The sequence below is a fragment of the Pyrus communis genome, chromosome 5 (assembly GCF_041283825.1).
Source record: "Pyrus communis isolate YQ-2024b chromosome 5, ASM4128382v1, whole genome shotgun sequence".
Classification (NCBI taxonomy): domain Eukaryota; kingdom Viridiplantae; phylum Streptophyta; class Magnoliopsida; order Rosales; family Rosaceae; genus Pyrus; species Pyrus communis.
Window position 1 is genome coordinate 13899751 of NC_142569.1, and position 23742 is coordinate 13923492.

At 37.3% G+C, this 23742-nt stretch overlaps 2 protein-coding genes and 2 pseudogenes across 2 annotated transcripts; all 4 read left to right on the plus strand.

Annotated features, from left to right (window-relative positions):
• The first annotated feature begins 1508 nt into the window (after positions 1–1508).
• LOC137725656 (probably inactive leucine-rich repeat receptor-like protein kinase At5g48380) lies at positions 1509–4771 on the plus strand. The gene is made up of 3 exons (XM_088694479.1): positions 1509–1963; positions 2334–3262; positions 3426–4771. The coding sequence occupies exons 2-3, from the start codon at positions 2416–2418 to the stop codon at positions 4457–4459; spliced, it is 1881 nt and encodes a 626-aa protein (XP_088550605.1). The 5' UTR covers positions 1509–1963; positions 2334–2415; the 3' UTR covers positions 4460–4771.
• A 2574-nt stretch (positions 4772–7345) lies between these two features.
• LOC137724821 (probably inactive leucine-rich repeat receptor-like protein kinase At5g48380) lies at positions 7346–8352 on the plus strand (annotated as a pseudogene).
• A 4435-nt stretch (positions 8353–12787) lies between these two features.
• LOC148696828 (probably inactive leucine-rich repeat receptor-like protein kinase At5g48380) lies at positions 12788–16214 on the plus strand. Its single transcript, XM_088694480.1, has 3 exons — positions 12788–13377; positions 13748–14690; positions 14883–16214. Exons 2-3 carry the CDS (start codon positions 13830–13832, stop codon positions 15900–15902), a joined length of 1881 nt encoding a protein of 626 aa, XP_088550606.1. The 5' UTR covers positions 12788–13377; positions 13748–13829; the 3' UTR covers positions 15903–16214.
• Positions 16215–18889: 2675 nt separating this feature from the next.
• On the plus strand, positions 18890–19967 carry LOC148696829 (uncharacterized; annotated as a pseudogene).
• Positions 19968–23742: the final 3775 nt, after the last annotated feature.

Below are 23742 nucleotides of genomic sequence, written 5' to 3' on the forward strand. Positions count from 1 at the left end.
TCCAATAAATTCCGAATTTCTCATGCTTCAATGGGTCATTTGTGTGGGTAAACGCTATTAATATCTAATGAGGATTAATGGCAAGAGCAACTAATTGTAGAAATGTAGTTAACCATCAATGAGGATGAGGTTGATATCTTTATGAGAAATGCCAAAGAAATTCTCTCAAAATGAGACACTTTATGAATTCTTTGTCACTTCACAATTTAACGTCATTTTCCATACCAACATTATAAAATATTGTGTAAAAAATAAAAATAACATAGAATCCACGAAGAGTCTCACTTGTGAGAAAACTCTACCTTTAAACAAGAGGAAAGCATTGCCAACAAATAAATAAATAAAACACGAGGAATGACCTTTTCTTTTTCATAAAGAATGGCATGCAAGTCACGTTGGCATTCTATCACACCAAATTCTTAATGAAATAAAATCGTTTTTTTTACATATAAGCAATATGGGAAATAAAACCTAGACTTGGAGTGCACATGTAAATGTAAATGTTCTGAACCATTAAAGCTACAAGCTTATCGCAAATGTTAAACCTATAAATATGTGTAACCAAATAGAATATTTGTTTTAAGAGAAATTGGAATACTGGTCCTTAAAATTTGATCTAATTGGAGTTTTGTCCCAAAACAAAAAAGTTATATTAAAAGTATTAATTGTTCAAGATTAGCTAACAAAAGGTAATATGTCCTACATATAATTATTTGGTCCAGCAACCTAATATTCGCAATGTTGACGGAGATTTCTAAGTTAGAATTTCTTGGACGACAATTTGTTAATAAATAAAACACAAAAGAAATTATGTCCAAGCTGAAATTAATTTCATAACATGTGTTTGTTCCACTTCATGAATACAAAGAGATGAAGGAAACAAATATCTTTCACAAAAATGTTAGCTGGGGAAATGGATGCCGTAGAAAATGTCGAACTGCCCTCACTCAACCATAAATTGCATTCACTTCTAACAAGTAGCTACTCATTCAAGTTCAAGGTTTCAAACTTTACTCCTTAAAAAACAAAAAACCTTACAAACTTTACTTTGTGAATCTTAGTGCAGTAGAAAGGAAATTACTTTTGAATCTCATGAACCTATTTGTAATAAATTTAATGAATAACTTTTTTTTTGTTGTCATCGTCACTTCGACATGTGTTGTTACTCATCTTATAATGCATATGTCTGTTCATTAATACTTATATTAGTTTCATGAAGTGCTCCACTGCCATATTTTTGGTTGAATGACGTTTGTCTTTTAAGTTACAAGGTTTACGTCCTTATGATAGTGACCCTCTGAATTATAAGGTCTAGCGAATCGCAATTGCGTTTGAGCTTCCTTATAAACTCATTCTCTAAATACGAAAAAGCTCAATTAAATTTGGTTTAACCTATAACTCAATAACGTTGAGCGTAAATTAATAGCATCACATTTCTCTGAATGACGCGTTGTTCCATAGTTTTATCCATGGATAAAAGGAGTGGTTGAACACAAACGCACAGAAAAGGCTGAAGCTTTTCATACTGTTAACGGTCTATAAACCAATAGCAACACACTTCTAAACAGTAAATAGCAGTCAAGCACTCTCTCAAGGTCAAGAGTCCATTGAGCCAAAAGCACTACAGCATTCCCCAAGTCGTCGCTAAGTTTGACAAAGATGGCCGTGCCTTCTTTGACCCGTCGACCCTCTCTCATTTCCTCTCTTTTCTTCTCAAATCCCATCCCATCCAAACCTTGTTTTCTTTTTTCCTGCTAAATCCACCTCGCATTCACACACCCTTTTTCCAATTTTCCCGAAAAAATTATTGGGTATTATTTATATAAATCGTATGGTGCACTTGCGTTTTTGTTGACTCTGGAAGTCTTCGTCTTTGTGGAAAAAGAAGGAAGCTTTGTGGATTCAAGAACCCCTCTCCGGGCTCTTCGATTCATCTGTGTTTTCTGCAAGTGAATTATCTCAGGTGGGTTTTTTGAAATTTTCCCAAAGCTTTAAACTTTTAGCTGGATTTTCGTATGTATATATATGTGTATAAGTTTGTGTTTCTGGAGACTTGGGTCAACTCAATTGGATCAAGTAAGGCCTTTGAACTTTCTGTGTGTTTGTTCTAGTTTGTATTTTGTGAATTTGCATGTTTCATCAATTAAATTGTTGCTTTTTACACCTGTATTTGCACCTTTTGGTAGAGAGATGATGAATTGGGTTTTGTTTCCTGTGTTGTTTTCATAATTTGTTCCCAAATTTGGTGTTAATTAAGGCTAAATTTTTGTAAAACTTGAGTGTTTGTTGGTCTGATTTGGGTTCATTTCTTGTTGCTTTTGAATTTGTTTCAGGGCTTGGTGTTACTATTGCTGGAGTGTGGATTCAGTATATTGAGTTCTGGTAACAATAAATAGCGAATTTAGGTGATTTTTGATGGCTTTTTCGATGTATATGTTGTTGAATGGACGAGATCCTGGTATTTTCTTTGGCGGTGTGGTCTGGTTATTGCTTAGTTGTAGTTTCAGCTTTGCTGTTGAGAGTGATATAAACTGCTTGAAAAGTCTAAAAGCATCGCTTCAGGATCCTTTAGGCTATTTAAACTCTTCATGGGATTTCAACAACAAGACCGAAGGTTTCATCTGTAACTTTCTGGGAATCGAGTGTTGGCACCCTCACGAAAGCAAAGTTTTAAATATCAAGCTTTCGGATTTGGGACTCAAGGGTCCGTTTCCTCGGAGTGTAGCAAATTGCACAAGCTTAACAGGATTAGATCTTTCGAGCAACAAGCTCAGTGGACCTCTTCCTGAAGATATTGGTAGAATTATTTCGTTCATTACAACTCTTGATCTTTCATCTAACAGCTTCTCAGGGCACATTCCAACAAATCTTTCCAATTGTAGCTATCTGAATGTGCTTAAGCTTGGCAGCAACCAGTTCAAAGGTAGCATCCCTCTACAGCTTTGTCAGCTCGGTAGGATTAAAACATTTAGCGTGGCAAACAATCAGCTGTCTGGCCAAGTCCCATCCTTTGGTAACAATAGTGCAGTTTCACAAGAAAGTTACGCAAACAATGCTGGACTTTGTGGGAAGCCTCTTGATCTGTGCCGGGGAGTTAAAAAGAAGTCTAACAGTGTAAATACTGTGGCAGCTGGTGTTGGTATTGTGGCAGCTGGTGTTGGTGGTGCAACATTTTCAGTACTAATTGTGGTATTTGCCTTGTTGTTCTTTGTGCGTAGATTGTCTGCAAAGAAGAAGAAAGAAGAAGGCAAGCTATTACAGAGCATATTTTGTTAGAAACAAATTAATATTTACATATAATGATAATTTTATTGGTTCTGTTTCTCTTTCTTTCTCTCTATATGTTTTATTGGTTTTAAATACTCAAATTTATGTTTCCTTTTCTGGTAGTTTGAAATTTTGAATCGTATTGCATTCTAATTAAGCTAGTTTACTCCAGGTTTCCATGTTTGAGAAGTCGATTTCTAAAATGAAGCTGAGTGATCTCATGAGGGCCAGCAACAGTTTCTGCAAAGACAATATCATTGGGACAGGAAGAACTGGAACGATGTACAAAGCAGTGCTCGATGATGGCACTCCACTTATGGTCAAGAGGTTGCAGGAATCTCAACATTCTGAGAAAGAATTTCTGTCTGAGATGACTACTTTGGGAAATATAGGGCACCGTAATTTGGTTCCTCTTTTAGGTTTTTGCACGGCAAAGAGGGAAAGGCTATTGGTCTATAGGTACATGCCTAATGGTACCCTCCACGATCAGCTACATCCTGCAGATGCTGAAGGTGCAAAGATTATGGACTGGCCAACTAGGCTAAAAATTGGGATAGGGGCAGCCAGAGGATTAGCATGGCTCCACCATAACTGCAATCCTCGAATTATCCACCGAAACATAAGCTCCAAATGCATCTTACTGGATGCAGATTTTGAGCCCAGAATATCTGAATTTGGGCTAGCTAGGCTCATGAATCCAATTGATACACATTTGAGTACGTTTGTGAATGGGGAGTTTGGGGATCTGGGATATGTTGCTCCCGAGTATACACGAACTCTAGTGGCCACTCCAAAGGGAGATGTTTACAGTTTCGGAACTGTACTTCTTGAGTTGGTGACCGGTGAGAGAGCTACCCACATTTCTAAGGCCCCTGAAGACTTCAAAGGAAATTTGGTGGAATGGATTACACAACTGTCAGGCAAAGCTCAACTCCAGGATGCGCTCGACAAATCTTTGGTTGGGAAGGGTGTGAATGAGGAGCTTTTCCAGTTTCTTAAAGTTGCGTGCAACTGTGTGGGGCCTATTGCTAAGGAGAGGCCTACTATGTTTGAAGTGTACCAGCTTCTAAGGGCCATAGGGGAGAAATATAACTTCACAATCGAAGACGACATGATGATGCCGACAGACAATGGCGATGGTGATGGTAATGGCGAACTTATTGTTGCTCGAGAGATGATTGAGATGACCTGAAAAAGGTAAGAGTATATTAGCATGTGGCCAGTACCCTTATGTAATTATCTGTTTTTGTGTACTGTGATAAGCATTATTTATACATATATGGTTATGCTTGAGTTAACGTTTGGACCTGCTTTTCTTCGACATACAAATGTATAATCGTCATGTTAGAATCTTTTAATGTGTAAGGCGAGTCCCTTATGACCCAACTTGTTTAATATTCTTCATTAGAACAACCTTTCAGTAAATTTGTGAGGTGTGAAGTTGCATTTGTATTGAATGTATTATTCCTATAGAAGGAAGACGACACCAAGATTCTGTTCTTCATTCTCTTTTGTGTTATAATCTCTTTTTCGTCCCTGCCACATCTCATTATCTGCTTTTCAGCACCATTTTCAGAGAATTTTGTTTCTTGACTGTTTTTTTACCCAAACCTAAGTCGATGGGAAACTTGGAAAGAAAGTAAATAGAAGTTGAAACGAGAACTCAGACGCATTGGCGAAGTGTTTAGTGCGTCATGCATTGCCAGAGCTGTTGAGTGCTTTGTGTAGTAAGACAAATTACTACTATATACCCGCGACTAATGTTAGAGAGGTCACATAATCGGTCATGGTATTGGGTTCATGTTCTGTCGCTAGCGTTTGAATTTGTCCCGTTTTCTTCTTTAAATTTGGTCTACTTAACTAGTTAATGCTAGGGTTTTGGTGGTTTCAGTTAGGTAATATGATCTTAAGCTCTGATATATGCCAACTAGCTATTGGTGGTACTCTCTTTTCAGCGTTGGAAGAGGTCCCAAGTTAACCTAACTTGATCTGAAAGAAAGTAAATAGAAGTTGTAGAGAGAGACAACTCGAAGCGGGTCGAGGGTTTTGAGTTGTATGATGACTATTATATGATAAAGAGTAATGTTAGAGAGACCAAATCAGTTTTTTGGACCCAACGTATTGACAAGTACACCAACTGGTGATTCTTTGTCCAGTCGTACCTTTGAATACATGAGATTACTAGTTGTCAGGTTGGTGATAGGGTTATACTTCGAGTAACATGTAAGGCCATATCTAATCGAAGCAGGGCCAGAGGGCTCTCTTTGGCCTTATAGCACTCCAAGAAATTAATATTTTAATAAACAGTGCAGAGCCATATTTCTTACCATCTCCAACCAAGGGGTCAAGGGGCCACATGCCAAACATAACCTTGTAACTTAAATTTAAAAATTACGACTACTTAAATTTAAAGTCCATAATCATCATCATCTTCATCATCCGCCATTGTAGGTGTATAGTCGGAGTTAAACAACTGTTGCTGGGCCATAATTTCCCTCTTTTTCCTATCAAAATAGGCCTTACTCATTGGAGTGTAATTCGAAGTGTTCCTTTGCATATTCCTATCATCCATCTCTTCTTGTATTTGTTTGGCCCGTTCTTCATGCCTATAGTTCCTTTCTTCCGCGGCAATGACATTTTGCTCTGCTATTAATCGCAATGACGTCGCCACTTCCTGTTGAACGGCGTAATAATCCTTTGCCTTGTCCTTTTCCTTCAACTTTCAGGCCTTGTTTCGTCCCACCTTCACCCGAAGACGGATTTTCTACCCTTGTTTCTTGAATGGTAGGAGATCTATCTTCATCCCCATCTATAGCTGAGGATGCAGTTCCGAAAACCGATGTAGGACCTACTCTATGTTGAGGTGGATCTTCAAATAACACCTACCCTTTACAAATTTCCCAACAACCGTGATGCTGAAATGATTTTGAGCTGCCCTCTATATATAATTCCTCCGTTTGGTGTACCTAGAAAATATAATTACAAAAATTAAAGGAAATTAATTTATGAAATTAAAATGTAATATAATTAAATATTTAAAATAAATTGTGAAAACACTTACTTCGTCGTAGTAATTGGTGCCGCTTTCATGTTTACTTGCGGCTGCTAACCGTGCTTGATGCCATTTATTCAAACTTGGATGAAAATGTTTCTTCCATCTTGAAGAACAACTCTCGTGGTTTCGGGTATTCGATGAAGTGGTGCCTTCGTAGAACTCATAGTATTTTTTGGACACACGAGTCCAAACACCTTCACTTGTTTGAGAACTCTCCCTCACACTATCTTCCGAGACCCATCTATAAGACCTGCAAAGAACTTCATCTTCTTTTCGGGTCCAAGTCCTACCCTTCATTGCAGATGAGGCCATTTGAAAATTAATGAAAAAATTGAAGGAAATATTATTGGAAGAGGTAAGAAAATAGAATGTAAAGAATTGAAATAGAATGAAGTGAGATAGTATGGAATGGTGAAAATTATATGACAAATGGTGTATGAATGATTTAGGTATTTATAGGAAAAAAATTCAGAATTTTTTTAATTTTTTTTAAAAAATGTTGGCCAAAAAAAAAAAAAAAAAATTCAAATCCAGGCAACTGATGTCAGCTAGCCATTGGTTTTGAATTTGTGGCCTGGCCCGGGGCTGACTGGCTGGGTTGGGCCAGCCGGTTTTCGGGCTATTTTCGGCCCTCTGGACCCTTCGGTTGGAGATGGCCTGAGAATCTCCTCTAAGCGTGACAAGATGAATGGCCCTTAAAACGCCTTGATAAGCTTTTCCTGCCCTCACTCAATTTATCAAACCTATTCCACATACACAGGCACACACCATATTTTCGAAATCATTAGCTCCATGGTACATGTTAGGTTCTTCTCGTTTCCTAACTTGCCAGGACCAGTCGGACTTGTTTACTAGAAGAAACAAATGACACCAAACGGACGTATAAATCACTCTTACATTTACTTAAATTTACGTGTTGACAATATATCGGACTCTTTTGTATATCTCTTACAAAGACTGGGACTAAAGTGAGTTGAACTTTTTCATTTTTCCATGTGCATTTTCTCGTCGATTGAAATTTCAAACAACCCCTTCTATGGGTTCTTTGATCTAAGTGTCATAAAAAGCTAGATAGTTTCTGAAGCTTCAGTACTATCTTTCATTTCGCTCTGATCATCAGCTTCGTTAATCACATAAGAAAATCTTTAGGCTATATTTTGATGCATGCATGGCTTTCTTAATTCTTACGCTGTTCAGTCCTGCACAACATCTTGGAATTTTTGTTGGTGTTGTGTTCTGTTTATTGCTTAGTTGTAGCTTCTGCTTTGCTGTCACGAGCGACATCAATTGCTTAAAAAGTATCAAAGAATCGCTTAACGACCCTTTAGGCTACTTAAACTCTTCATGGGATTTCAGCAGCAAGACTGAAGGTTTCCCTTGTAACTTTATTGGAATCGAGTGTTGGCACCCTCACGAGAGCAAAGTTTTAAATATCAAGCTTTCGGATTTGGGACTCAAGGGCCAGTTTCCTCAGGGTGTAGCAAACTGCACAAGCTTAACAGGCCTAGATCTTTCAAGAAACAAGCTTAACGGACCTCGTCCTACTGATATTGGTAGATCCTTCCGTTCCTTACTTATCTTGATCTCTCATCCAACAGCTTCTCCGGGTCAATCCCAGCAAATCTTTCCAATTGTACCTATACGAATGTGCTTATGCTTGATAACAATAAGTTTACGGGTAAAATTCCTCCACAACTTAGCCAGCTCTCTAGGCTTACAAGATTTACCGTGGCCAACAATCTCTGGTAAAGTCCCAGACTTTGGTAATGCTACTATTTTTATTACAACAAACAATAGTGGACTCTGCGGGGGCACGCTGACACCTTGCCGGTCGTCTCAAGTGAAGACGTCCATTGGTCTAGTTAAGGTTTTGAAGTCGCACAGTGTTGTGATAGCAGCAGCAGCTGGTTTTGGGTTTGCTTTTCCTTTGTCTTTCAGTTTTTTTCCTTCCAAGAGCTCCCAGTGTACGTAGTTTGTGGGTCTTTTATCGAGGATTTAAGCTGAGGTAGCCAGCAACACGGTATTCTAGTTTCATGATATGTTGTAACATATATGTGTATATATATATATATTTATTTATTTATATTTTGGAAGCAAGTTGTAACTTATTTTCTTTTCATATTATAACAAGGGGATTAGTAATATCAGGTGAAGTGTGATTGTCATGCTAAAATTTTTTTTGCAAGTATGATAGCACAATTGTGCCCCTTGAAGATACGCACATGATCAATTCGCCCAGGCATCTCTCTGACCTGATAACTAGTATCGCCTCCCTGCCCAGCTCTCATTTGTCCCTAAAATTTGCAAATCATAATTTATAAGAGAAAATTTTTACAATTGACATATGTTAATAAATGAAACAAACTTTGCAAGTAGGGAAGTGTTATTGGCACTCCAAAAATCTCATTCTACACTCCTCACAAGTGTATTTTTTTTTCCTAATATAGAAAGTTTGGAGTGTAGAATGAGATTTTTGGAGTGCTAATAACAATTCTCTCGAAGTATATTAATAAATTCAACAATGATAAGAGCTCAAGAAATAACAGAAGACCCAACAAAGGGAGATGTTTACAACTTCGGAACTGTAATTCTTGAGTAGGTGACCGGTGAGAGAGCTACCCACATTTCTAAAGCCCCTGAAGACTTCAAAGGAGAGTCCAACTATTTTGGACGTATACCAGATTCTAAGAGCCATTGGGGAGAAATATAACTTCACAATCGAAGATGGGATGATGATGCCTACAGACAATGGCGATGGTGACTGTAAAGGCGAACTTATTGTTGCTCGAGAGATGATTGAGATGACCTGAATAAAAGGTGAGAGGTATTAGTATATGGCCAGCACCCTTCTGCAATTATCCGCTTTTGTGTACAGCAATGAACATTATTATTACACTAGCATATGAGCACACACTTTGTGTGTGTGAACAATTTCATTTTATTTTTTGTTTTTGATTCAGGAGTGATTAGTTTTTAAAATTTTTAAAAAGAGTATGGGACCCCTCTTTATTTGGAAGTGAGAGATCCTAAGTTCGAATCTTGTTGTGTGACTTTGCCAAACTCCTCATCTCTTTAGTGTAAAAATATCGATGTAGTAAAAAAAAAAAAAAGTATGAGACAATGATGATGTATATTTTTTCTTAATATAGGGTAAAATAGGAAAAATGAGGATATGATTGTCATTTTATCAAAAGGTACATAATTACTGTTTTATCCTTCTTATGTAAACATTGTGTATTAAAAGTGAGGATAAAATATAAAAAATAGGGATATGATTGTCATTTTCTCAAAAGGTTGACAAGAAGAGTTTTCTTAATAATAGTATAGATATATGAGTTATGCTCGTTTGGACCTGCTTTTCTTCGACATACAAATGTAAAATCATCATGTTACAATTTTAAATTTGTGAGGTACTTTTATAGTTGCATTGTTTTAAGGTTCTTGTTCTGCTATATATGCCCACTCCACCATTTTCAGGGAAAACTATTAACATTCATGGAGGAATTGCAAATTTGAAGAACATAGAGAGAAGTTAGAGAGAAAGAAAGATTTATTTCTGATATATTTCACAAAGAAACAGTTATTACAATCACTTATCTAATACAAGGAGAGAATGCTATTTATGATCTATATAATTGGTTCAACCATATAATGACTTATCTCCTAAGCCACTGCTGATGTGGCACTTTGAATGACTTGGCAACTATATCCAATGCCCACCCCACCCCCTCAATCTTAGCTGGGATAGGCCAGCTTAAGATTGAAATAATGGTGAAGGAAATCAGGACGATGTCCACCTTTCGTGAGCACATTGAAATATATTGAACCACTAGATCTCCCTTCTAGACCCTCTCTCGGACAAAATGGAAGTCAGTTTCCAAATGTTTGATTCGAGAGTGTTGAACCAGATTCAAACTAAGGGCTATGGTTGACTGATTATCACAATGAATCAAGGGAGGAGATGATATGAATTCATGGACATGTTGAAGAATTAATCTGATCTATGCTATATCAGCAGCTGTATGAGCAAGAGCTCGATACTCTGCCTCAGTAGCTCCTTGAAACAGAAGCTTGCTTCTTGGATTGCCAAGAGACAGGATTGTCCCCCAAATAAACCCCATATCCTGTAATTGACCGTCCAGTGTTCAAATCAGCAGCCCAATTTGAGTCACTGAAAGCATTCAATGTCATTGAAGTTCCTGAAGTATATGTGAGACCACAATTGAAAGTCCCTTGCAAAAATTGCAGAATGCGTTTTACCATGCCAAAATGGACATATGTAGTGAAGGTCAGATATTGCAATGCTCCAACCAAACTTTGATAGTGTGTTGGATCAGGAAGAAGAGTACCCTCAGTGTTAAGAACTTGGTTGTTAGGTTTACAAGGTATTGAACAAGGCTTGCTGTCATCCATCCCAGCCTTATGTATAAAATCCTTCACATACTTAGCCTGATTAACAAATATATCACCATTGGACTTATATTCTACTTGAAGTCCCAAAAAGTAAGCCAATTTACCCATATCTTTGAGACAAAAGACTTCAGCCAAAGTTTCTATCACCGATTAAACCTGTGTAGAACTAGATCATGTGATGATTATATCATCAACATACGACAAAAGAATGAAAACTAAAACTAATTTAATTTAATTTAATTTAATTTTTAATGCATGGATCTCATTAACAACCAATAGAATAAAAACTAAAACTAATTTTGATTTTTTTTTAATAGTTAATGTAACTTTAGACCCAACAAAATAATAAAATAAATATTTGACACATTCATTGAAAAAGAAGAAAATTTAGCACTTGTATTCAATTTGACACATCAGCCATCAAGTAAAATTTTGACATACTATATTTGACATCTCCTTTAGAGATGCTGTAATGTTTGAGTCTATAACAATTAAGGATCAAGGATCGCAACTAAACCATCCCAAAAGTCAAATAACCTCCTACAAAATCTAGGAGAACAAAATTGTTTTATTTCATTTCCTCAACGGTTCATCACATTGAGTTTTATTGCGCATTCCCTTTAAGGGGAGACATGAACATAATAAATGTTGTCGTTTGAAAATACTCATCCAATAAATTCCGAATTTCTCATGCTTCAATGGGTCATTTGTGTGGGTAAACGCTATTAATATCTAATGAGGATTAATGGCAAGAGCAACTAATTGTAGAAATGTAGTTAACCATCAATGAGGATGAGGTTGATATCTTTATGAGAAATGCCAAAGAAATTCTCTCAAAATGAGACACTTTATGAATTCTTTGTCACTTCACAATTTAACGTCATTTTCCATACCAACATTATAAAATATTGTGTAAAAAATAAAAATAACATAGAATCCACGAAGAGTCTCACTTGTGAGAAAACTCTACCTTTAAACAAGAGGGAAGCATTGCCAACAAATAAATAAATAAAACACGAGGAATGACCTTTTCTTTTTCATAAAGAATGGCATGCAAGTCACGTTGGCATTCTATCACACCAAATTCTTAATGAAATAAAATCGTTTTTTTTACATATAAGCAATATGGGAAATAAAACCTAGACTTGGAGTGCACATGTAAATGTAAATGTTCTGAACCATTAAAGCTACAAGCTTATCGCAAATGTTAAACCTATAAATATGTGTAACCAAATAGAATATTTGTTTCAAGAGAAATTGGAATATTGGTCCTTAAAATTTGATCTAATTGGAGTTTTGTCCCAAAACAAAAAAGTTATATTAAAAGTATTAATTGTTCAAGATTAGCTGACAAAAGGTAATATGTCCTACATATAATTATTTGGTCCAGCAACCTAATATTCGCAATGTTGACGGAGATTTCTAAGTTAGAATTTCTTGGACGACAATTTGTTAATAAATAAAACACAAAAGAAATTATGTCCAAGCTGAAATTAATTTCATAACATGTGTTTGTTCCACTTCATGAATACAAAGAGATGAAGGAAACAAATATCTTTCATAAAAAGTACAAAAATGTTAGCTGGGGAAATGGATGCCGTAGAAAATGTCGAACTGCCCTCACTCAACCATAAATTGCATTCACTTCTAACAAGTAGCTACTCATTCAAGTTCAAAGTTTCAAACTTTACTCCTTAAAAAACAAAAAACCTTACAAACTTTACTTTGTGAATCTTAGTGCAGTAAAAAGGAAATTACTTTTGAATCTCATGAACCTATTTGTAATAAATCTAATGAATAACTTTTTTTTTTGTTGTCATCGTCACTTCGACATGTGTTATTACTCATCTTATAATGCATATGTCTGTTCATTAATACTTATATTAGTTTCATGAAGTGCTCCACTGCCATATTTTTGGTTGAATGACGTTTGTCTTTTAAGTTACAAGGTTTACGTCCTTATGATAGTGACCCTCTGAATTATAAGGTCTAGCAAATCGCAATTGCGTTTGAGCTTCCTTATAAATTCATTCTCTAAATACGAAAAAGCTCAATTAAATTTGGTTTAACCTATAACTCAATAACGTTGAGCGTAAATTAATAGCATCACATTTCTCTGAATGACGCGTTGTTCCATAGTTTTATCCATGGAGAAAAAGGAGTGGTTGAACACAAACGCACAGAAAAGGCTGAAGCTTTTCATACTGTTAACGGTCTATTAACCAATAGCAACACACTTCTAAACAGTAAATAGCAGTCAAGCACTCTCTCAAGGTCAAGAGTCCATTGAGCCAAAAGCACTACAGCATTCCCCAAGTCGTCGCTAAGTTTGACAAAGATGGCCGTGCCTTCTTTGACCCGTCGACCCTCTCTCATTTCCTCTCTTTTCTTCTCAAATCCCATCCCATCCAAACCTTGTTTTCCTTTTTCCTGCTAAATCCACCTCGCATTCACACACCCTTTTTCCAATTTTCCCGAAAAAATTATTGGGTATTATTTATATAAATCGTATGGTGCACTTGCGTTTTTGTTGACTCTGGAAGTCTTCGTCTTTGTGGAAAAAGAAGGAAGCTTTGTGGATTCAAGAACCCCTCTCCGGGCTCTTCGATTCATCTGTGTTTTCTGCAAGTGAATTATCTCAGGTGGGTTTTTTGAAATTTTCCCAAAGCTTTAAACTTTTAGCTGGATTTTTGTATGTATATATATGTGTATAAGTTTGTGTTTCTGGAGACTTGGGTCAACTCAATTGGATCAAGTAAGGTCTTTGAACTTTCTGTGTGTTTGTTCTAGTTTGTATTTTGTGAATTTGCATGTTTCATCAATTAAATTGTTGCTTTTTACACCTGTATTTGCACCTTTTGGTAGAGAGATGATGAATTGGGTTTTGTTTCCTGTGTTGTTTTCATAATTTGTTCCCAAATTTGGTGTTAATTAAGGCTAAATTTTTGTAAAACTTGAGTGTTTGTTGGTCTGATTTGGGTTCATTTCTTGTTGCTTTTGAATTTGTTTCAGGGCTTGGTGTTACTATTGCTGGAGTGTGGATTCAGTATATTGAGTTCTGGTAACAATAAATAGCGAATTTAGGTGATTTTTGATGGCTTTTTCGATGTATATGTTGTTGAATGGACGAGATCCTGGTATTTTCTTTGGCGGTGTGGTCTGGTTATTGCTTAGTTGTAGTTTCAGCTTTGCTGTTGAGAGTGATATAAACTGCTTGAAAAGTCTAAAAGCATCGCTTCAGGATCCTTTAGGCTATTTAAACTCTTCATGGGATTTCAACAACAAGACCGAAGGTTTCATCTGTAACTTTCTGGGAATCGAGTGTTGGCACCCTCACGAAAGCAAAGTTTTAAATATCAAGCTTTCGGATTTGGGACTCAAGGGTCCGTTTCCTCGGAGTGTAGCAAATTGCACAAGCTTAACAGGATTAGATCTTTCGAGCAACAAGCTCAGTGGACCTCTTCCTGAAGATATTGGTAGAATTATTTCGTTCATTACAACTCTTGATCTTTCATCTAACAGCTTCTCAGGGCACATCCCAACAAATCTTTCCAATTGTAGCTATCTGAATGTGCTTAAGCTTGACAGCAACCAGTTCAACGGTAGCATCCCTCTACAGCTTGGTCAGCTCGGTAGGATTAAAACATTTAGCGTGGCAAACAATCAGCTGTCTGGCCAAGTCCCATCCTTTGGTAACAATAGTGCAGTTACACTAGAAAGTTACGCAAACAATGCTGGACTTTGTGGGAAGCCTCTTGATCTGTGCCGGGGAGTTAAAAAGAAGTCTAACAGTGTAATTATTGTGGCAGCTGGTGTTGGTGGTGCAACGTTTGCAGCACTAATTGTGGTATTTGCCTTGTTGTTCTTTGTGCGTAGAGTGTCTGCAAAGAAGAAGGAAGAGGACCCTGAAGGGAACAAGTGGGCTAAGAGTTTGAAGAAAACGAAAGCCATCAAGGCAAGCTATTACAGAGCATATTTTGTTAGAAACAAATTAATATTTACATATAATGATAATTTTATTGGTTCTTTTTCTCTTTCTTTCTCTCTATATGTTTTATTGGTTTTAAATACTCAAATTTACGTTTCCTTTTCTGGTAGTTTGAAATTTTGAATCGTATTGCATTCTAATTAAGCTAGTTTACTCCAGGTTTCCATGTTTGAGAAGTCGATTTCTAAAATGAAGCTGAGTGATCTCATGAGGGCCAGCAACAGTTTCTGCAAAGACAATATCATTGGGACAGGAAGAACTGGAACGATGTACAAAGCAGTGCTCGATGATGGCACTCCACTTATGGTCAAGAGGTTGCAGGAATCTCAACATTCTGAGAAAGAATTTCTGTCTGAGATGACTACTTTGGGAAATATAGGGCACCGTAATTTGGTTCCTCTTTTAGGTTTTTGCACGGCAAAGAGGGAAAGGCTATTGGTCTATAGGTACATGCCTAATGGTACCCTCCACGATCAGCTACATCCTGCAGATGCTGAAGGTGCAAAGATTATGGACTGGCCAACTAGGCTAAAAATTGGGATAGGGGCAGCCAGAGGATTAGCATGGCTCCACCATAACTGCAATCCTCGAATTATCCACCGAAACATAAGCTCCAAATGCATCTTACTGGATGCAGATTTTGAGCCCAGAATATCTGAATTTGGGCTAGCTAGGCTCATGAATCCAATTGATACACATTTGAGTACGTTTGTGAATGGGGAGTTTGGGGATCTGGGATATGTTGCTCCCGAGTATGCACGAACTCTAGTGGCCACTCCAAAGGGAGATGTTTACAGTTTCGGAACTGTACTTCTTGAGTTGGTGACCGGTGAGAGAGCTACCCACATTTCTAAAGCCCCTGAAGACTTCAAAGGAAATTTGGTGGAATGGATTACACAGCTGTCAGGCAAAGCTCAACTCCAGGATGCGCTCGACAAATCTTTGGTTGGGAAGGGTGTGAATGAGGAGCTTTTCCAGTTTCTTAAAGTTGCGTGCAACTGTGTGGGGCCTATTGCTAAGGAGAGGCCTACTATGTTTGAAGTGTACCAGCTTCTAAGGGCCATAGGGGAGAAATATAACTTCACAATCGAAGACGACATGATGATGCCGACAGACAATGGCGATGGTGATGGTAATGGCGAACTTATTGTTGCTCGAGAGATGATTGAGATGACCTGAAAAAGGTAAGAGTATATTAGCATGTGGCCAGTACCCTTATGTAATTATCTGTTTTTGTGTACTGTGATAAGCATTATTTATACATATATGGTTATGCTTGAGTTAACGTTTGGACCTGCTTTTCTTCGACATACAAATGTATAATCGTCATGTTAGAATCTTTTAATGTGTAAGGCGAGTCCCTTATGACCCAACTTGTTTAATGTTCTTCATTAGAACAACCTTTCAGTAAATTTGTGAGGTGTGAAGTTGCATTTGTATTGAATGTATTATTCCTATAGAAGGAAGACGACACCAAGATTCTGTTCTTCATTCTCTTTTGTGTTATCATCTCTTTTTCGTCCCTGCCACATCTCATTATCTGCTTTTCAGCACCATTTTCAGAGAATTTTGTTTCTTGACTGTTTTTTTACCCAAACCTAAGTCGATGGGAAACTTGGAAAGAAAGTAAATAGAAGTTGAAACGAGAACTCAGACGCATTGGCGAAGTGTTTAGTGCGTCATGCATTGCCAGAGCTGTTGAGTGCTTTGTCTAGTAAGACAAATTACTACTATATACCCGCGACTAATGTTAGAGAGGTCACATAATCGGTCATGGTATTGGGTTCATGTTCTGTCGCTAGCGTTTGAATTTGTCCCGTTTTCTTCTTTAAATTTGGTCTACTTAACTAGTTAATGCTAGGGTTTTTGTGGTTTCAGTTAGGTAATATGATCTTAAGCTCTGATATATGCCAACTAGCTATTGGTGGTACTCTCTCTTTTCAGCGTTGGAAGAGGTCCCAAGTTAACCTAACTTGATCTGAAAGAAAGTAAATAAAAGTTGTAGAGAGAGACAACTCGAAGCGGGTCGAGGGTTTTGAGTTGTATGATGACTATTATATGATAAAGAGTAATGTTAGAGAGACCAAATCAGTTTTTTGGACCCAACGTATTGACAAGTACACCAACTGGTGATTCTTTGTCCAGTCGTACCTTTGAATACATGAGATTACTAGTTGTCAGGTTGGTGATAGGGATATACTTTGAGTAACATGTAAGGCCATGTCTAACCGAAGCAAAACCAAAGGGCTCTCTTTGACCCTATAGCACTCCAAGAAATTACTATTTTAATGAACAGTGCAAGGTCATATTTCTTACCATCTCTAACCAAGGGGTCAGAGGGCCACATGCCAAACATAACCCTGTAACAAAAAACCATCTTCAACCGAGGTCCAAAAGGCTATAGGGCCAAACATAATTTAAATTTAAAGACTACAACAATTTAAATTTAAAAACTACAACGAAAATTTAAAAACTATAAGGACTTAAATTTAAAAATTACAGCTACTTAAATTTAAAGTCTATAATCATCATCATCTTCATCGTCCGCCATTGTAGGTGTATAGTCGGAGGTAAACAACTGTCGCTGGGCCATAATTTCCCTCTTGTTCCTATCAAAATAGGCCTTACTTATTGGAGTGTAATCCGAAGTGTTCCTTTGCATAGTCGTATCATCCATCTCTTCTTGTATTTGTTTGGCCCGTTCTTCATGCCTACAGTTCCTTTCTTCCGCGGCAATGATATTTTGCTCTGCCATTAATCGCAATGACGTCGCCACTTCCTGTTGAGCGGCGTAATCATCCTTTGCCTTGCCTTTTTCCTTCAACTTTCAGGCCTTGTTTCGTCCCACCTTCACCCGAAGACGGATTTTCTACCCTTATTTCTTGAACTTTAGGAGATCCATCTTCATCCCCATCTATAGCTGAGGATGTAGTTCCGAACACCGGTGTAGGACCTACTCTATGTTGAGGTGGATCTTCAAATAACACCCACCTTTTACAAATTTCCCAACAACCGTGATGCTAAAAGGATTTCGAGCTACCCTCCATATACAATTCCTCTGTTTGGCGTACCTAGAAAATATAATTACAAAAATTAAAGGAAATTAATTTATGAAATTAAATGTAATATAATTAAATATTTAAAATAAATTGTGAAAACACTTACTTCGTCGTAGTAATTGGTGCCGCTTTCATGTTTACTTGTGGCTGCTAACAGTGCTTGATGCCATTTATTCAAACTTGGATGAAAATGTTTCTACCATCTTGAAGAACAACTCTCGTGGTTTCGGGTATTCGATGAAATGGTGCCTTCGTAGAACTCATAGTATTTTTTGGACACACGAGTCCAAACACCTTCACTTGTTTGAGAACTCCCCCTCACACTATCTTCTGAGACCCATCTATAAGACCTGCAAAGAACTTCATCTTCTTTTCGGGTTCAAGCCCTACCTTTCATTGCAGATGAGACCATTTGAAAATTATTGAAAAAATTGAAGGAAAGATTATTCGAAGAGGTAAGAAAATGGAATGTGAAGAATTGAAATAGAATGAAGTGAGATAGTATGGAATGGTGAAAATTATATGACAAATGGTGTAGGAATGATTTAGATATTTATAGGAAAAAAATTAAGAATTTTTTTAAATTTTTTTAAAAAATGTTGGCCGAAAAAAAAAAAATTCAAATCCAACGGTAACTGACGTCAGCTAGCCGTTGGTTTTGAATTTGTGGCCCGACCTAGGGCTGAGTGGCTGGGTTGGGCCAACCGGTTTTCGGGCTATTTTCGGCCCTCTGGATCCTTCGGTTGGAGATGGCCTAAGAATCTCCTCTAAGCGTCACAAGATGAATGGCCCTTAAAACGCCCTGATAAGCTTTTCCTGCCCTCACTCACTTTATCAAACCTATTCCACATACGCACAGGCACACACCATATTTTCGAAATCATTAGCTCCATGGTACATGTTAGGTTTCTTCTCGTTTCCTGACTTGCCAGGACCAGTCGGACTTGTTTACTAGAAGAAACAAATGACACCAAACGGACGTATAAATCACTCTTTTGTATATCTCTTACAAAGACTGGGACTAAAGTGAGTTGAACTTTTTCATTTTTCCATGTGCATTTTCTTGTCGATTGAAATTTCAAACAACCCCTTCTATGGGTTCTTTGATCTAAGTGTCATAAAAAGCTAGATAGTTTCTGAAGCTTCAGTACTATCTTTCATTTCGCTCTGATCATCAGCTTCGTTAATCACATAACAAAATCTTTAGGCTATATTTTGATGCATGCATGGCTTTCTTAATTCTTACGCTGTTCAGTCCTGCACAACATCTTGGAATTTTTGTTGGTGTTGTGTTCTGGTTATTGCTTAGTTGTAGCTTCTGCTTTGCTGTCACAAGCGACATCAATTGCTTAAAAAGTATCAAAGACTCGCTTAACGACCCTTTAGGCTACTTAAACTCTTCATGTGATTTCAGCAGCAAGACTGAAGGTTTCCCTTGTAACTTTATTAGAATCGAGTGTTGGCACCCTCACGAGAGCAAAGTTTTAAATATCAAGCTTTCGGATTTGGGACTCAACGGCCAGTTTCCTCAGGGTGTAGCAAACTGCACAAGCTTAACAGGCCTAGATCTTTCAAGAAACAAGCTTAACGGACCTCGTCCTACTGATATTGGTAGATCCTTCGGTTCCTTATCTTGATCTCTCATCCAACAGCTTCTCCGGGTCAATCCCAGCAAATCTTTCCAATTGTACCTATACGAATGTGCTTATGCTTGATAACAATAAGTTTACGGGTAAAATTCCTCCACAACTTAGCCAGCTCTCTAAGCTTACAAGATTTACCGTGGCCAACAATCTTCTGTCTGGTCAAGTCGCAGACTTTGGTACTGCTACTATTTTTATTACAACAAACAATAGTGGACTCTGCGGGGGCACGCTGACACCTTGCCGGTCGTCTCAAGTGAAGACGTCCATTGGTCTAGTTAAGGTTTTGAAGTCGCACAGTGTTGTGATAGCAGCTGCAGCTGGTTTTGGATTTGCTTTTCCTTTGTCCTTCTGTTTTTTTCCTTCCAAGAGCTCCCAGTGTACGTAGTTTGTGGGTCTTTTATCGAGGATTTAAGCTGAGGTAGCCAGCAACACGGTATTCTAGTTTCATGATATGTTGTAACTTAAATATATATATTTATATTTTGGAAGCAAGTTGTAACTTATTTTCTTTTCATATTATAACAAGGGGATTAGTAATATCAGGTGAAGTGTGATTGGCACGCTAAAATTTTTTTTGCAAGTATGATAGCACAATTGTGCCCCTTGAAGATATGCACATGATCAATTCGGCCAGGCATCTCTCTGACCTGATAACTAGTATTGCCTCCCTGCCCAGCTTTCATTTGTCCCTAAAATTTGCAAATCATAATTTATAAGAGAAATTTTTCACAATTGACATATGTTAATAAATGAAACAAACTTTGCAAGTAGGGAAGTGTTATTGGCACTCCAAAAATCTCATTCTACACTCCTCACAAGTGTATTTTTCTTTCCTAATATAGAAAGTTTGGAGTGTAGAATGAGATTTTTGGAGTGCTAATAACAATTCTCTCGAACTATATTAATAAATTCAACAATGATAAGAGCTCAAGAAATAACAGAAGACCCAACAAAGGGAGATGTTTACAACTTCGGAACTGTAATTCTTGAGTAGGTGACCGGTGAGAGAGCTACCCACATTTCTAAGACCTGGTTTGGTACTGAGGTGATTCTGAAAAAAGCTGGTATCAAAAAAAGCTGGGAGCTGTTTTTGTGTTTGGTAAACATTCAGCTTCAGCTGTTTTTCACAGTTTTGGGTGAAAAAAAGCCAAAAACAAGAAGCTGCAAAACCCAGCTTTGAAAAATCGGTTTTTTTTCACATCTGTTTTACATAAAAGTTTACCAAACACTATAATACTGCTTTTTTTTTTTCAAAAGCAGTTTTACAAAAAAGTTTACCAAACACTCTGCTGCTTTATTTCACAGCCGCTTATTCTCACAGCACAGCAGAATCAGCTTTTTTTCAAAGCACAGCAATACCAAATCAGCCCTAAAGCCCCTGAAGACTTCAAAGGAGAGTCCAACTATTTTGGACGTATACCAGATTCTAAGAGCCATTGGGGAGAAATATAACTTCACAATCGAAGATGGGATGATGATGCCTACAGACAATGGCGACGGTGACTGTAAAGGCGAACTTATTGTTGCTCGAGAGATGATTGAGATGACCTGAATAAAAGGTGAGAGGTATTAGTATATGGCCAGCACCCTTCTGCAATTATCCGCTTTTGTGTACAGCAATTAACATTATTATTACACTAGCAGATGAGAACAATTTCATTTTATTTTTTGTTTTTGATTCAGGAGTGATTAGTTTTTAAAATTTAAAAAAAGAGTATGGGGCCCCTCTTTATTTGGAAGTGAGAGGTCTTAAGTTCGAATCTTGTTGTGTGACTTTGCCAAACTCCTCATCTCTTTAGTGTAAAAATATCGATGTAGTAAAAAAAAAAAAAAGGTATGAGACAATGATGATGTATATTTTTTCTTAATATAGGGTAAAATAGGAAAAATGGGGATATGATTGTCATTTTATCAAAAGGTACATAATTACTGTTTTATCCTTCTTATGTAAACATTGTGTAGTAAAAGTGAGGGTAAAATATAAAAAATAGGAATATAATTGTCATTTTCTCAAAAGGTTGACAAGAAGAGTTTTCTTAATAATAGTATAGATATATGAGTTATGCTCGTTTGGACCTGCTTTTCTTCAACATACAAATGTAAAATCATCATGTTACAATTTTAAATTTGTGAGGTACTTTTATAGTTGCATTGTTTTAAGGTTCTTGTTCTGCTATATATGCCCACTCCACCATTTTCAGGGAAAACTATTAACATTCATGGAGGAATTGCAAATTTGAAGAACATAGAGAGAAGTTAGGGAGAAAGAAAGATTTATTTCTGATATATTTCACAAAGAAACAATTATTACAATCACTTATCTAATACAAGGAGAGAATGCTATTTATGATCTATATAATCGGTTCAACCATATAATGACTTATCTCCTAAGCCACTGCTGATGTGGCACTTTGAATGACTTGGCAACTATATCCAATGCCCACCCCACCCCCTCAATCTTAGCTGGGATAGGCCAGCTTAAGATTGAAATAGTGGCGAAGGAAATCAGGACGATGTAAACCTTTCGTGAACACATTGAAATATATTGAACCACTAGATCTCCCTTCTAGACCCTCTCTCGGACAAAATGGAAGTCAGTTTCCAAATGTTTGATTCGAGAGTGTTGAACCAGATTCAAACTAAGGGCTATGGCTGACTGATTATCACAATGAATCAAGGGAGGAGATGATATGAATTCATGGACATGTCGAAGAATTAATCTGATCTATGCTATATCAACAGTTGTATGAGCAAAAGCTCGATACTCTGCCTCAGTAGCTCCTTGAAACAGAAGCTTGCTTCTTGGATTGCCAAGAGACAGGATTGTCCCCCAAATAAACCACATATCCTGTAATTGACCGTCTAGTGTTCAAATCAGGAGCCCAATTTGAGTCACTAAAAGCATTCAATGTCATTGAAGTTCCTGAAGTATATGTGAGACCACAATTGAAAGTCCCTTGCAAAAATTGCAGAATGCGTTTTACCATGCCAAAATGGACATATGTAGTGAAGGTCAGATATTGCAATGCTCCAACCAAACTTTGATAGTGTGTTGGATCAGGAAGAAAAGTACCCTCAATGTTAAGAACTTGGTTGTTAGGTTTACAAGGTATTGAACAAGGCTTGCTGTCATCCATCCCAGCCTTATGTATAAAATCCTTCACATACTTAGCCTGATTAACAAATATATCACCATTGGACTTATATTCTACTTGAAGTCCCAAAAAGTAAGCCAATTTACCCATATCTTTGAGACAAAAGACTTCAGCCAAAGTGTCTATCACCGATTAAACCTGTGTAGAACTAGATCATGTGATGATTATATCATCAACATACAACAAAAGAATGACCACATCATCACCAGTTTTCTTGACAAACAAACGAGAATCTGAAAGAGATGGTTGAAAACCCACTGCTTGCAAGTAACTGGTAAATTTATCATTCCAAGCTCGAGGAGCTTGTTTAAGCCCATATAAAGACTTTACTAACTTGAAACATGTGTAGGATAATCAGGATGCACAAAACCTCTAGGTTGAGACATATACACCTCTTCATGCAAGTCACCATGAAGGAAAGCATTTTTTACATCGAGTTGCCTAAGTTCCCACTTATGAGTTGCAACTAAAGCTAAAATCAATCTCACAGTGGTGTGCCTAACCACTGGACTAAAAGTCTCTGTGTACTCTAAACCTTTTTGTTGACTAAAGCCCTGAGCAACGAGCCTAGCCTTGTATCTGGATATTGTACCATCAGAATTCCTTTTAATTTTATAGATCCATTTACTGCCTATAACATTTTTACCAAAAGAAGAAGGAACAAGAACCCAAGTACCTGGAGTTTGTAGTGTATCAAATGATTCTTGCATGGCAACTTGCCATTGAGGAATATGAGAAGCTTGTTTAAATGTTGTAGGTTCTGAAGCATCAATAATGTTTACAATAAATGTAAACCCTCCTGAAAAATGATGATCTTCACTCAAATTTAATGACTGTACTTCAGGAAAAATGGTAGTGAAAGCTGAATAATCATTCCTGGAAATTGTACCAGTTTTCAACCGAGTTTGAATCCCTTGTGGAAGAGAATCAGGTTGTGAAGAGGTTGAAATTGCAGAATCATGACTTGGCAGCTTAACTTGAAGCCGATTAGATTGGAGGACATGCAACATTGGGGTATGAGTGGAAAGAGTAGCATTTGACCTATTTTCAGAAATAGAACTAGAGTCCTGAGATGCTGACATTGACCTATGAGAACTATCAGTTTCTGACGTTGGTGTAGATGAAGGAGTCACTGTAGGACTAGGGATGATTGAGAAGG